This window comes from Pristiophorus japonicus, chromosome 13 (genome assembly GCF_044704955.1).
Source record: "Pristiophorus japonicus isolate sPriJap1 chromosome 13, sPriJap1.hap1, whole genome shotgun sequence".
Lineage (NCBI taxonomy): Eukaryota > Metazoa > Chordata > Chondrichthyes > Pristiophoridae > Pristiophorus > Pristiophorus japonicus.
Genome location: NC_091989.1, coordinates 147,660,769 through 147,674,313, shown reverse-complemented (window position 1 = coordinate 147,674,313; position 13,545 = coordinate 147,660,769). Strand labels below are relative to the sequence as shown.

Genomic DNA, 13,545 nt, shown 5'->3' with positions numbered 1-13,545 from the left:
GGGCACCAAGGAGAATCAACAAATTCTGACCTAATGAAGTCATTCTAATCACGGCCTAAGGTGGTCACGAGGGTCTTGGCCTGTCAATCCAAAGTAGAACTAATAAGGTAGTCCAATTAGAGAAGTAGCACTGATAAGGTAGTCCAATTAGAGATCTAGGGAGGTCTTACCAGGGAACGGAGAAGTTTTTGAAATGTATAAAAGTTGTATGATTGTGCTGTTCGGGGAGCATCTCCACTCACATGCGGCTGTGATAAGAGGTGTTCCCGGATGCTTGTAATAAAAGATCGTTATACCTTGCCATTCGTCTGTGTCTGCTAACTCCGGGGGCTGTTACGCGGTTTGGGGCGAGCGTTGACCCTCTATCAGGGGGCCCGCTTGTGGGAGGAGAAGCCTTCCCATTTTCCCTTTACACTCTCTTTCTCTTCTTCCCACCCAACTTTATCCATCATTTTCCTTTTATTTTTGTCTTCAAATTTTTACTTTGTTTATCTTTTTAATGGCTACCTCTCTTACATCCCGGTCCCCTATGATGCTGTCATCTTGCCAATGTCTGCAGTCTTCAAACTGTCAGTGCCAGCCATCTCCATTGGACTCCTACTGTCCATTGCTGCAATTTTTAAAACATCAGTCCCACCTTGCAATCATTTGAGATTAAATCCTTCAAACTATTTTTTTCAACACCTGATTGACTTCCAAGAATGTTGTTCAAATTCTATATAATTACACTTTCCATTAAGCATTTGAAGTAAACATAATTGCTCTGATATGTGTACAAATTAAGTAGGAATGAGAAAAAGCCATCAGTCATTCATTTAAACAATAACATAAGCTTACATTTGGAACAGTACATTTAGTTTAAAATTTCTCATACTCACCACAGGATTCAGCCATAGTGTATTACCAAGAGTAAGAACAATTTTGGCTTCATGGGATTTATTGCTGATCTTTTGTTTAATAAATCTGGAAACCTTTAAAAAAAAAATCAAACAAGTTTTATGTCAAAAACTAGATACAGACTCAAATCCTTTTCTGCTGTTGGCTAATTCATACAGTAGGCAATTGTGCCCCAAACTACTTGCACACTAAGAAAACAAATCAAATATTCATTTTGGACATCCAAAATGCTTGTGGTTTGAATGGGTTAATTTCTCATTTTCCAAAATCAAAACTTTCTTCGGGGCCAACGGCAAGCACCTTTGCTTCACTGCTGACGGCAAATTCCGGGCCAATGTGCTAACCCATTCTGCCATGAGTCTCCGAGTGTGAATGACTAATTTTTTTTATTGTTCAATAGCTTTAAACTGCTTCAGTTTGTATCGACTTTAAACTACATATAGATTGGGCGAACCAAACTGGTAGCAATACAATGGAGGAAGATTTCCTAGAGTGTATTAGGGATGGTTTTCTAGACCAATATGTCGAGGAACCAACTAGAGGGCTGGCCATCCTCGACTGGGTGACGTGTAATGAGAAAGGATTAATTCGCAATCTTGTTGTGCGAGGCCCCTTGGGGAAGAGTGACCATAATATGGTACAATTCTTGATTAAGATGGAGAGTGACACAGTTAATTCAGAGACTAGGGTCCTAAATTAAGAAAAGGTAACTTCAATGTTATGAGACGTGAATTGGCTAGAATAGAACGGTGGATAGGCAATGGCAGACATTTAAATATCACATGGATGAACTTCAACAATTTAACATCCCTGTCTGGAGTAAAAATAAAATGGGGAAGATGGCTCAACTGTGGCTAACAAGGGAAATTAGGGATAGTGTTGAATCCAAGGAAGAGGCATATAAATTGGCCAGAAAAAGCGGTAAACCTGAGGACTGGGAGAAATTTAGAATCCAGCAGAGGAGAACAAAGTGTTTAATTAGGAGGGGGAAAAGAGAGTATGAGAGGAAGCTTGCTGGGAACATAAAAACTGATTACAAAAGCTTCTATAGATATTTGAAGAGAAATAGATTAGTGAATCAGGTGAATTTATAATGGAGAACAGATGGGGGCAGACCAATTGAACAAATACTTTGGTTCTGTCTTCACGAAGGAAGACACGAATAACGTTCCGGAAATACTGGGGTGACAGAGGATCGAGAGAGAAGGAAGAACTGAAGGAAATCCTTATTAGTCAGGAAATTGTGTTAAGGGAAATTGATGGTATTGAAGGCTGATAAATCCCCAGGGCCTGATGGTCTGCATCTCAGAGTATTTAAGGAAGTGGCCCTAGAAATAGTGGATGCATTGGTGAACATTTTCCAACAGTCTATCAACTCTGGATCAGTTCCTATGGACTGGAGGGTAGCTAATGTAACACCACTTTTTAAAAAAGGAGGGAGCGAGAAAACGGGGAATTATAGACCGGTTAGCCTGACATCGGTAGTGGGGAAAATGTTGGAATCAATTATTAAAGAAGAAATAGCAGCGCATTTGGAAAGCAGTGACAGGATCGGTCCAAGTCAGCATGGATTTATGAAAGGGAAATCATGCTTGACAAATCTTCTAGAATTTTTTGAGGATGTAACTAGTAGAGTGGACAAGGGAGAACCAATGGATGTGGTGTATTTGGACTTTCAAAAGGCTTTTGACAAGGTCCCATACAAGGTATTATTGGGCAAAATTAAAGCACATGGTATTGGGGGTAATGTGTTCATGTGGATAGAGAACTGGTTGGCAGACAGGAAGCAGAGAGTCGGGATAAACGGGTCCTTTTCAGAATGGCAGGCAGTGACTAGTGGGGTGCCGCAGGGCTCAGTGCTGGGACCCCAGCTATTTACAACATACATCAATAATTTAGATGAAGGAATTGAATGTAATATCTCCACGTTTGCAGATGACACTAAGCTGGGTGGTGGTGTGAGCTGTGAGGAGGATGCTAAGAGGCTGAAGGATGACTTGGACAGGTTAGGTGAGTGGGCAAATACATGGCAGATGCAGTATAATGTGGATAATTGTGAGGTTATCCATTTTGGGGCAAAAACATGAAGGCAGAATATTATCTGAATGGCGGCGGATTAGGAAAAGGGGAGGTGCAACGAGACCTGGTTGTCATGGTACATCAGTCATTGAAAGTTAGCATGCAGGTACAGCAGGCGGTGAAGGCGGCAAATGGCATGTTGGCCTTCATAGCTAGGGGATTTGAGTATAGGAGCAGGGAGGTCTTACTGCAGGTGTACAGGGCCTTGGTGAGGCCTCACCTGGAATATTGTGTTCAGTTTTGGTCTCCTAATCTGAAGGAGGACGTTCTTGCTATTGAGGGAATGCAGCGAAGATTCACCAGACTGATTCCCTGGACGGCAGAACTGACATACAAGGAGAGACTGGATCGACTGCGCCTGTAATCACTGGAGTTTAGAAGAATGAGAGGGGATCTCACAGAAACATATAAAATTCTGACGGGATTGGTCGGGTTAGATGCAGGAAGAATGTTCCTGATGTTGAGGAAGTCCAGAACCAGGAGTCACAGTCTAAGGAAAGGGGGTAAGCCATTAGGACCGAGATGAGGAGAAACTTCTTCACTCAGAGTTGTGAACCGGTGGAATTCTCTACTGCAGAGAGTTGTTGATGCCAGTTCGTTAGATATATTCAAGAGGGAGTTAGATATGGCCCTTATGGCTAACGGGATCAAGGGGTATGGAGAGAAAGCAGGAAAGGGGTACTGAGGTGAATGATCAGCCATGATCTTATTGAATGGTGGTGCAGGCTCGAAGGGCCGAATGGCTTCCTCCTGCAACTATTTTCTATGTATTACTGACTGCTTGTTCAAGACCATTAGCAATTAGCCAGTATTAGCAGTATTTTTAACAATATTATAAAAAAAGCTATTTTTCTCCCTTTCACATTTAGTATTTCCCTCTCCTTTAGCTCACTTTATGTAACACATCCAACTCCAACCAAGGCAGTTAATGGGCAGGCAACCATTTCTAGGTATCTGCTATTTCCATCACCCGGCAAAGTATTTGTTACAGAAAGCCATGATCATACTGAATGGTGGTGCAGGCTCCAATGACCGAATGGCCTGCTCCTGCACCTATTTTCTATGTTTCTCCTTCGGAGAACTGCTGTCATTAAATCACATTGCACCACTCTGTGGTACAAAACATCAAGATACATGATAATGTTATCTACCAAAATTATCCAACAAAATGTTTTGGACATCAAGTGAAAATGATGGACCTACAAATGTCATAATGCAGTTTTTCAAACTTTGAAACTTTTACTGCTTACCCGTGGATTCCAATCCATTTCATTGTCAATAGGTTTCACACTACATATAATAAATTCGACAGCCTGTGATGGTAGAACCTGAAACTTGACAGGTAGCTCGAGCAGCTGTTTCTGCATCACTTGTCCAGTTTGACCACTGTCTATGTATTTCACTCCTGCATTCCTGAGAATTGCACTTTCAGCTTTCTGTGGCAATGCTATTAACTGCACCCTGAAAGCACAACACTGATCATAAAATAATTGTTCTGAATTTGAAACTAATTAAAGCCATGTGCTTATTTATTGTTTCAGAGAGGCAGTGACAGAGGAATCTTTTATATTTAATATATTAAATCATGAGTGTGATGCACACTTCTAGTCCACATTAGACTTATACTTTTTGGAGTCGCATTTTATGTCAAGCATCATGAAAAATTATTTATCTGCAATACTGTAGTTCCAGAATTCTCTCCCTTAGGTGGCACTACATCATAAACCACCCTAGTCCACCCACAACTTTTTTCACTTGATTTTTGGGTTGTATTCCCCAGCATTGTTTGAATTTAAAATACCTATCATTGAGGCACCTAGAACCTCAGATATTTGCGGCAGTTGCCCCTACTTACAAAACCAATTTGAGATTGCTCAGTTTTGATTTGAGGGCTTTGGGCTACTCACACCATGTGTTCTAGCTTCAAGCTTAATAATCAGACCGACCTGCCGAACCTAGGATGGCAGGGTAGCCGTCTGCCATCCTCACTGCATAGCCTTCTCTCCCTCCTCCCTCCCTCGTTTCATATCCTCAGTGACCGGACCACATTCCCTCCATATACAACCCCTGATGTTGCAGCACCGATTCCTCTCCCCTGACAAACTGCTCCCCCTCCTGTTCCCTGGGAGCTTTCTTCGCAGTGACTCACCTTTGTGGTGCTTTACACTCAGCTGTTAAACAACAATCCTGTACAAGCACTAAACACATACTGGACAAATATAAAGAGCTGTAATTTGCGGTGGGTAATAACAGCGTTCGCCTTTGAAACTGACCGCACTTCAGGATGTAGCACATGCGCATCTAAACACGGAAATCCTGAAGTTGTAGTCAGTCATTCACTGCTCCGGCACTGGCTGCGCTGTGACCCCGCACCACTTGTTGGATTAGGTATAACTGGGGTTTTAACAGTGTATTGACCGTTAAACAAACGCTATGGCTCTGAAAAGCTTATTTTAATTTTGTGGAGAGTCAAATTTCTCCATTATGATAAAGCTTCTTAAAAATTGTAATTAAAAAAAAAAATTATATATATTTTTTTTAAAAGTACCTTTTCCCCATGTGAGGGAGGCCCAATCTTTGTTTTGCTCGCTAACATTTTTTAAAAGTGGGGATAAAAATCAGCTTTTCATTTCCTGTTTCCCTGTGTGAGAATTCTACATTGTGATTGCCTGCTTAAACAGCTTGTTGAGGTCACAGCAGAGCTTGCTAGATTCCCCTTTACAGAGCGCTACAATCTCGAGCGTCAAAAAGGTAAACTTCTCGCCACAGAGATCGCCAGATCTTTGTGGGCAGCTTTCTTTGGGGCCAGCGACAAATGCCTTTGCTTCGCTGCTGACCACAAATTTGGGCCGTAGCATTAACTGCCTTAGTAAGCCAAGAGCATCTTTTCTTAGCTCAAATATCAAATATGCTTTCAGTTTTAACTTAATTACATCAGTGCAGGTGACTCAATGAGATCCACCATTGGGGCACCATTTACATGGCAATGAGAACAGCAAAACAGCATATCCTTTGACTAAGCATGGGCAACGCCATGGGAGATCGGCTAATGGCCACTGTTTCATTTACCAAAGGAAAATACCTTATTTATTTATTTTTCAGGAATAAATCAAAAAACACAATTCAACATCTCTGCAGGGATCTCTTACAAACCAGTCCTGCCATACAGCACTGCTTCACACCCAACCCATGTTCAACACATGTCCTTCTTCCAACTATGCCTTTGCGCCACTTCTCTACCCCCAGTTTTGTCCTGCTCACTCCCAGATATTTGTTGCCCTTTAATAGCTACATAATTAAACTACATAAATGTTTCACTTCAGGAGCAGGAACAAGGTACATCAGCTGACTAACTGCACAGAATAAGTCCACAGCATCAGAGCGTAGCCACAATAAGCACAAGGAATGCCAGTGGAAAGTGGGCATTCTGTCCCGCTTCTCTAAGCCGCTGGAGTTCTTTAATACAAAAATTAAAGTCAGACAGCTCTCACCAGCAGATACAGGGGAAGCTATATGGCCAAGGGATTGCACAGAATGGGCCGAGGTGATGGGAAGTCAGCCATGAAGTGACAATCTCAGCTGAATGGGAACATTATGCCCCACCTCTAGCCATCTGCTGCCCGAATCCTAATTTATTTAGGTCCTGCTTCCAACCCTCACTCCTCCCACCACACACTTTCCCTTCCAAATTCCTTCTACACAGCCCATTTCAGCTGAGGCCAGTCGGCAGTTTAAGGGCCTAAAAGTCTCAGCAGTGGGAGCAAGAGGACGGTATATACCCTGAAAGACTACACAGGATGACATTGGGGAATGGAGGCTCAGTCATAATTATATGAGAGATTGAAAGGAAACATAAAGGCACAGGATACACGTAATGCCCAGAAGTGATACAAATAAGGCTTCCTGAACATATGGGAGATAACAGACTGATTTTTAGATCATCACATTGCGCAGTTACAAAATATTAAACAAGTATAATTGTACAGCCATACTACACAAGCTGAAATATGCACCAAAAGTTGTTTGAGAATATCAATAGTTTGACAAATTTAATCTTAATAAATTTAATCCAACATGCTTATCTTTAAATTACACTACATAAACTATATTCAGCCACCATAATTTTAGTTAATTATTTCAGCGAATCTCAGAAGCCACAACATATTCTTGTACATGTAAAAAAGCACTAGTCTGAACAATTATTATACCCTTGTTAATTTACTTTGAGTTTTACTGCCATCTACAAAAATAAAATTTCCTGCCTTACCTGCTATATATTTCTTCCTCTACGACATATAGAGCAGACACTTCTAATTGCTCAACTGGTTTTCTGTTGTTCCCCTCCTTGTAGTAATCAGCCATGTCTTTCAAAAGCCTCAGATAGTCCTCTTCCATTGAAACGGGAGGATTCTCCCATTTATTTTTGTGATGTATTATTCTACCATAATAACTTGAAGCATCACGGACACATGTTGGAATAATCTAGAGAAGTTTCAATTCCACACACATGAGCAAGTTATTTTGTTACCCAATACACTACATAATTATATGCCTATTCTCAATATAAAGACTGCAGTCAAGAGACAAACCAATATAGAATTTTTTTTGCCTTTGATAACCGTAATATATAGATTTTCCCATCAGCTATGCAGGTGCAGAATTGATGCAGGGTGTTAGAAAATTGGGAAAGCAGATTTAGGGATGTTTTGCACCAGGTTTCTTCTGCTTGTGATTTTCTGGCTAGCTGCATTTTGTGGGCTAAATAACTAGTGGACATTTCATACTATTGTTTCATTAAGGCTCCAGGATGCTTGCAAACATATTTAAATGAATTGCAGGAAATATTTCCCACTTTTTGCACCAGGTTTCAAAGCTGGTTTTGAATGAGAAGGGAAGCTCTTAAATAAGAGGGGGAAATAACAGACTTTTGGGGGGTTATGCTTTTGCAATGTTTACTTTTTAAGCACTGTCTTGTTACTCTCGAGATTTTTTGGGAATATATTTTTAGAATAGTTTTTTGGAGGATAATTTTTATGAACTCACTATATTAGGCTTTGAACGTGTAGTCACCACAAATCCAGCCGATCTTTCCCGCAACTCCATGGTTGAACTCCTCCAATCAGCTTTCTGCCCTTGCAACAGCACTGATGTTACCAAAGTCACAAATTATATCCAATGCGAGTGTGACCGTGGCAAACTATCCCTCCTCCGTTTCAGATGCCCCCAAATGTTTGTCACCATCCTCTGCCTGTTCTACGACGACAAACAGATCGTGATCCTTACCAACGGATCCATTACAGAACCAATCCACATCCGGACTGGGGTCAAACAGGGCTGCGTCATCGCCCCAACCCTCTTCTCAATCTTTCTCGCTGCTATGCCTGCGTCTGCGCACAGAGGCTAAACTCCAAGTCATAGTCAACGTATTTACTGAGGCGTACGAAAGCATGGGCCTTACGCTAAATATCCGTAAGACAAAGGTCCTCCCCCAGCCTGTCCTCATCGCACAGCACTGCCCCCCAGTCATCAAGATCCACGGCGCAGCCCTGGATAACATGGACCATTTCCTATACCTCGGGAGCCTCTTAACAAGAACAGACATTGACGACGAGATTCAACACCGCCTCCAGTGCGCCAGTGCAGCCTTCGGCTTTCTGAGGAAAAGAGTGTTTGAAGACCAGGACCTCAAATCTGCTGCCAAGCTCATGGTCTACAGGGCTGTAGCAATACCCGCACTCATGTATGGCTGAGACACATGGACCATGTACAGTATACACCTCAAGTCACTGTAGAAATACCACCAATGATGTCTCAGCAAGATCCTACCAATCCCCTGGGAGGACAGACCTACCAGAGTTAGCGTCCTTGACCAGGCCAACATCCCCAGCATTGAAGCACTGACCACACTTGATCAGCTCCAATGGGCAGGCCACATTGTTGCATGACAGACACAAGATTCCCCAAGCAAGCGCTCTACTCGGAACTCCTTCACGGCAAACGAGCCAAATGTGGGAAGAGGAAACGTTACAAGGACACCCTCAAAGCCTCACTGATAAAGTACAACATCCTCACTGACACCTGGGAGTCCCTGGCCAAAGACCACCCTAAGTGGAAGAAGTGCATCCGGGAGGGCGCTGAGCACCTCAAGTCTCATCGCCGAGAGCGTGCAGAAATCAAACGCAGGCAGCGGAAAGAGCGAGCGGCAAACTTGCCCCACCCACCCTTTTCCTCAATGACTATCTGTCCCATCTGTGACAGGGACTGTGGTTCTTGTATTGGATTGTTCAGCCACCTAAGGACTCATCTTCAGAGTGGAAGCAAGTCTTCCTCGATTCCGAGGGACTACCTATGGTGAACTATCGCTCCTTATCCTTCTCAACCTGTCTGCAGGCTTGTACACAGTTGGCTACAGCGTCCTCCTCCAACACCTCTCTCCTCGGTTGCCCAGCTGGGTGGGACTGCAGTAATCTCAGGATTGCTACCAGTGCCACGTGCTAGTCAGAGTAGGAATCGCAGGATAGCTCAGATGAATACGTGGCTTGAGCAGTGGTGCAGCAGGGAGGGATTCAAATTCCTGGGCATTGGAACCGGTTCTGGGGGAGGTGGGACCAGTACAAACCGGACGGTCTGCACCTAGGCAGGACCGGAACCAATGTCCTAGGGGGAGTGTTTGCAAGTGCTGTTGGGGAGGAGTTAAACTAATATGGCAGGGGGATGGGAACCAATGCAGGGAGACAGAGGGAAACAAAAAGGAGATAAAAGCAAAAGACAGAAAGGAGAGGAGTAAAAGTGGAGGGCAGAGAAACCCAAGGCAAAAAACAAAAAGGGCCACTGAATGTAAAGGGGCTGCAGGAGGGGTCAAAACTAAAAATCATGGTTTAAAACCCAGTATTAAAACACTCTACCTAAACGCACGCAGCATTCGAAATAAAGTAAATGAGTTGATGGCACAAATCATTACAAATGGGTATGATTTGGTGGCCATTACAGAAACGTGGTTGCAGGGGGGCCAAGACTGGGAATTAAACATACAGGGGTATCTGACGATTCGGAAAGATAGACAACAAGGGAAAGGAGGTGTGGTAGCTCTGTTAATAAAGGATGATATCAGGGCAGTTGAGAGACGATATTGGCTCTAATGAACAAAATGTTGAATCATTGTGGGTGGAGATTAGAGATAGTAAGGGGAAAAAGTCACTGGTGGGCGTAGTTTATAGGTCCCCAAATAATAACTTCACGGTGGGGCGGGCAATAATCAAGGGAATAATGGAGGCATGTGAAAAAGGAACGGCAGTAATCATGGGGGATTTTAACCGACATATCGATTGGTCAAATCAAATCGCATGGGGTAGCCTGGAGGAGGAATTCATTGAATGCATACGGGATTGTTTCTTAGAACAGTATGTAACAGAACCTACAAGGGAGCAAGCTATCTTAGATCTGGTCCTGTGTAATGAGACAGGAATAATAAACGATCTCCGAGTAAAAGATCCTCTCGGAATGAGTGATCACAGTATGGTTGAATTTGTAATACAGATTGAGGCTGAGGAAGTAGTGTCTCAAACGAGCGTACTATCCTTAAACAAAGGGGACTACAGTGGGATGAGGGCAGAGTTGGCTAAAGTAGACTGGAAACACAGGCTAAACGGTGGCACAATTGAGGAACAGTGGAGGACTTTGAAGGAGCTCTTTCATAGTACTCAACAAAAATATATTCCAGTGAAAAAGAAGGGCGGTAAGAGAAGGGATAACCAGCTGTGGATAACCAAGGAAATAAAGGAGAGTATCAAATTAAAAACCAATGCGTATAAGGTGGCCAAGGTTAGTGGGAAAATAGAAGATTGGGAAAATTTTAAACGACAGCAAAGAATGACTAAGAAAGCAATAAAGAAAGAAAAGATAGATTACGAAGGTAAACTTGCGCAAAACATAAAAACGGATAGTAAAAGCTTTTACCGATATATAAAATGGAAAAGAGTGACTAAAGTAAATGTTGGTCCCTTAGAAGATGAAAAGGGGGATTTAATAATGGGAAATGTGGAAATGGCTGAGACCTTGAACAATTATTTTGCTTCGGTCTTCACAATGGAAGACACAGAAACCGTGCCAGAAATTGCTGGTCACAGGAATGTGGGAAGGGAGGACCTTGAGACAATCACTATCACTAGGGGGGTAGTGCTGGACAGGCTAATGGGACTCAAGGTCGACAAGTCCCCTGGTCCTGATGAAATGCATCCCAGGGTATTAAAAGAGATGGCGGAAGTTATAGCAGATGCATTCGTTATAATCTACCAAAATTCTCTGGACTCTGGGGAGGTACCAGCGGATTGGAAAGCAGCTAATATAACGCCTCTGTTTAAAAAAAGGGGGCAGACAAAAGGCAGGTAACTATAGGCCGGTTAGTTTAACATCTGTAGTGGGGAAAATGCTTGAAACTATCATTAAGGAAGAAATAGCGGGACATCTAGATAGGAATAGTGCAATCAAGCAGACGCAGCATGGATTCATGAAAGGGAAATCATGTTTAACTAATTTACTGGAATTCTTTGAGGATATAACGAGCATGGTGGATAGAGGTGTACCGATGGATGTGGTGTATTTAGATTTTCAAAAGGCATTCGATAAGGTGCCACACAAAAGGTTACTGCAGAAAATAGAGGTACGCGGAGTCAGTGGAAATGTATTAGCATGGATAGAGAATTGGCTGGCTAACAGAAAGCAGAGAGTCAGAATAAATGGGTCCTTTTCGGGTTGGAAATCGGTGGTTAGTGGTGTGCCACAGGGATCGGTGCTGGGACCACAACTGTTTACAATATACATACATGGCCTGGAAGAGGGGACGGAGTGTAGTGTAACAAAATTTGCAGATGACACAAAGATTAGTGGGAAAGCGGATTGTGTGGAGGACACAGAGGCTGCAAAGAGATTTAGATAGGTTAAGCGAATGGGCTAAGGTTTGGCAGATGGAATACAATGTCGGAAACTGTGAGGTCATCCACCTTGGGAAAAAAAAGTAAAAGGGAATATTATTTGAATGGGGAGAAATTACAACATGTTGCGGTGCAGAGGGACCTGGGGTCCTTGTGTATGAATCCCAAAAAGTTAGTTTGCAGGTGCAGCAGGTAATCAGGAAGGCGAATGGAATGTTGGCCTTCATTGCGAGAGGGATGGAGTACAAAAGCAGGGAGGTCCTGCTGTAACTGTATAGGGTATTGGTGAGGCCACACCTGGAGTACTGCGTGCAGTTTTGGTCACCTTACTTAAGGAAGGATGTACTAGCTTTGGAGGGGGTACAGAGACGATTCACTAGGCTGATTCCGGAGATAAGGGGGTTACCTTATGATAACAGATTGAGTAGATTGGGTCTTTACTCGTTGGGAGTTCAGAAAGATGAGGGGTGTTCTTATAGAAAGATTTAAAATAATGAAAGGGATAGACAAGATAGAGGCAGAGAGGTTGTTTCCACTGGTCAGGGAGACTAGAACTAGGGGGCACAGCCTCAAAATACGGGGGAGCCAATTTAAAACCGAGTTGAGAAGGAATTTCTTCTCCCAGAGGGTTGTGAATCTGTGAAATTCTCTGCCCAAGGAAGCAGTTGAGGCTAGCTCATTGAATGTATTCAAGTCACAGATAGATAGATTTTTAACCAGTAAGGGAATTAAGGGTTATGGGGAACGGGCGGGTAAGTGGAGCTGAGTCCATGGCCAGATCAGCCATGATCTTGTTGAATGGCGGAGCAGGCTCGAGGGGCTAGATGGCCTACTCCTGTTCCTAATTCTTATGTTCTTATGACTGCCCACACCGGGTTCCATTCCTATCTATGCAGTCGTAACCAGAGGATCTCCAACAATGACTTTTTTTTCCCCACACGTGCACCATTATCTCCGAAGTCTTCCAAGGATTTATCCTTCGCCCCCTCCTATTTCTCATCTACATGATGTCTCTCAGCAATATCTGAAAAAACACGACATTCCACATATACGCTGCCAACATCCAGTTCTGCTTCACCATCACCTGGCATGTCTCCTCCACTGCCTTGGATTTCTCATGTTACTTGTGCGGGATAAGCAGAAATTTTCTCTGATTAAATATTTGGAAAACCGAAGCCATTGTTTTCTCTCCCAGTCATAAACTCCATTCCCTAGCTACCAACTCCATCGCCCATCCTGGCCACTGTCTGAGGCTGAACCAGACAGTTCACAACCTTGGCGTCGTATTTGACTGTGAACTGAGCTATCCTCTCCATTACTAAGACTACATTCTTCCACCTTCATAACATCACCCGACTCCATCCCTGCCTTATCCCATCTGCTGCTGAAACTCTTAACCATGCCTTTTTCACCTCTAAACCCAACTGGTGAATGATACTTAAAGGGTTGACGGTGGATAGGCAATGGCAAATATTTAAAGACCACATGGATGAACTTCAACAATTGTACATCCCTGTCTGGAGAAAAATAAAACAGGGAAGGCGGCTCAACCGTGGCTAACAAGGGAAATTAAGGATAGTGTTAAATCCAAGAGGCATATAAATTGGCCAGAAAAAGCAGCAAACCTGAGGAATGGGAG

General features: G+C 43.1%; 1 protein-coding gene across 6 annotated transcripts in view; it reads right to left on the bottom strand.

Annotated features, from left to right (window-relative positions):
- Positions 1 to 13,545, bottom strand: part of tdrd12 (tudor domain containing 12) — a 212,313-nt gene that overhangs the window by 82,825 nt on the left and 115,943 nt on the right. For all 6 annotated transcript variants that reach the window (XR_011596358.1, XR_011596357.1, XR_011596359.1 and 3 more), the window contains exons 22-24: positions 7,244 to 7,458; positions 4,227 to 4,437; positions 879 to 971 (exon numbers count right to left, since the gene is read on the bottom strand). Coding sequence is in view for 3 of the 6 variants with exons in the window: in XM_070898098.1 (XP_070754199.1) it covers positions 879 to 971; positions 4,227 to 4,437; positions 7,244 to 7,458 (519 nt within the window). In the remaining 3 variants the exon portion in view is untranslated. The remainder of the gene's footprint in view (positions 1 to 878; positions 972 to 4,226; positions 4,438 to 7,243; positions 7,459 to 13,545) is intronic.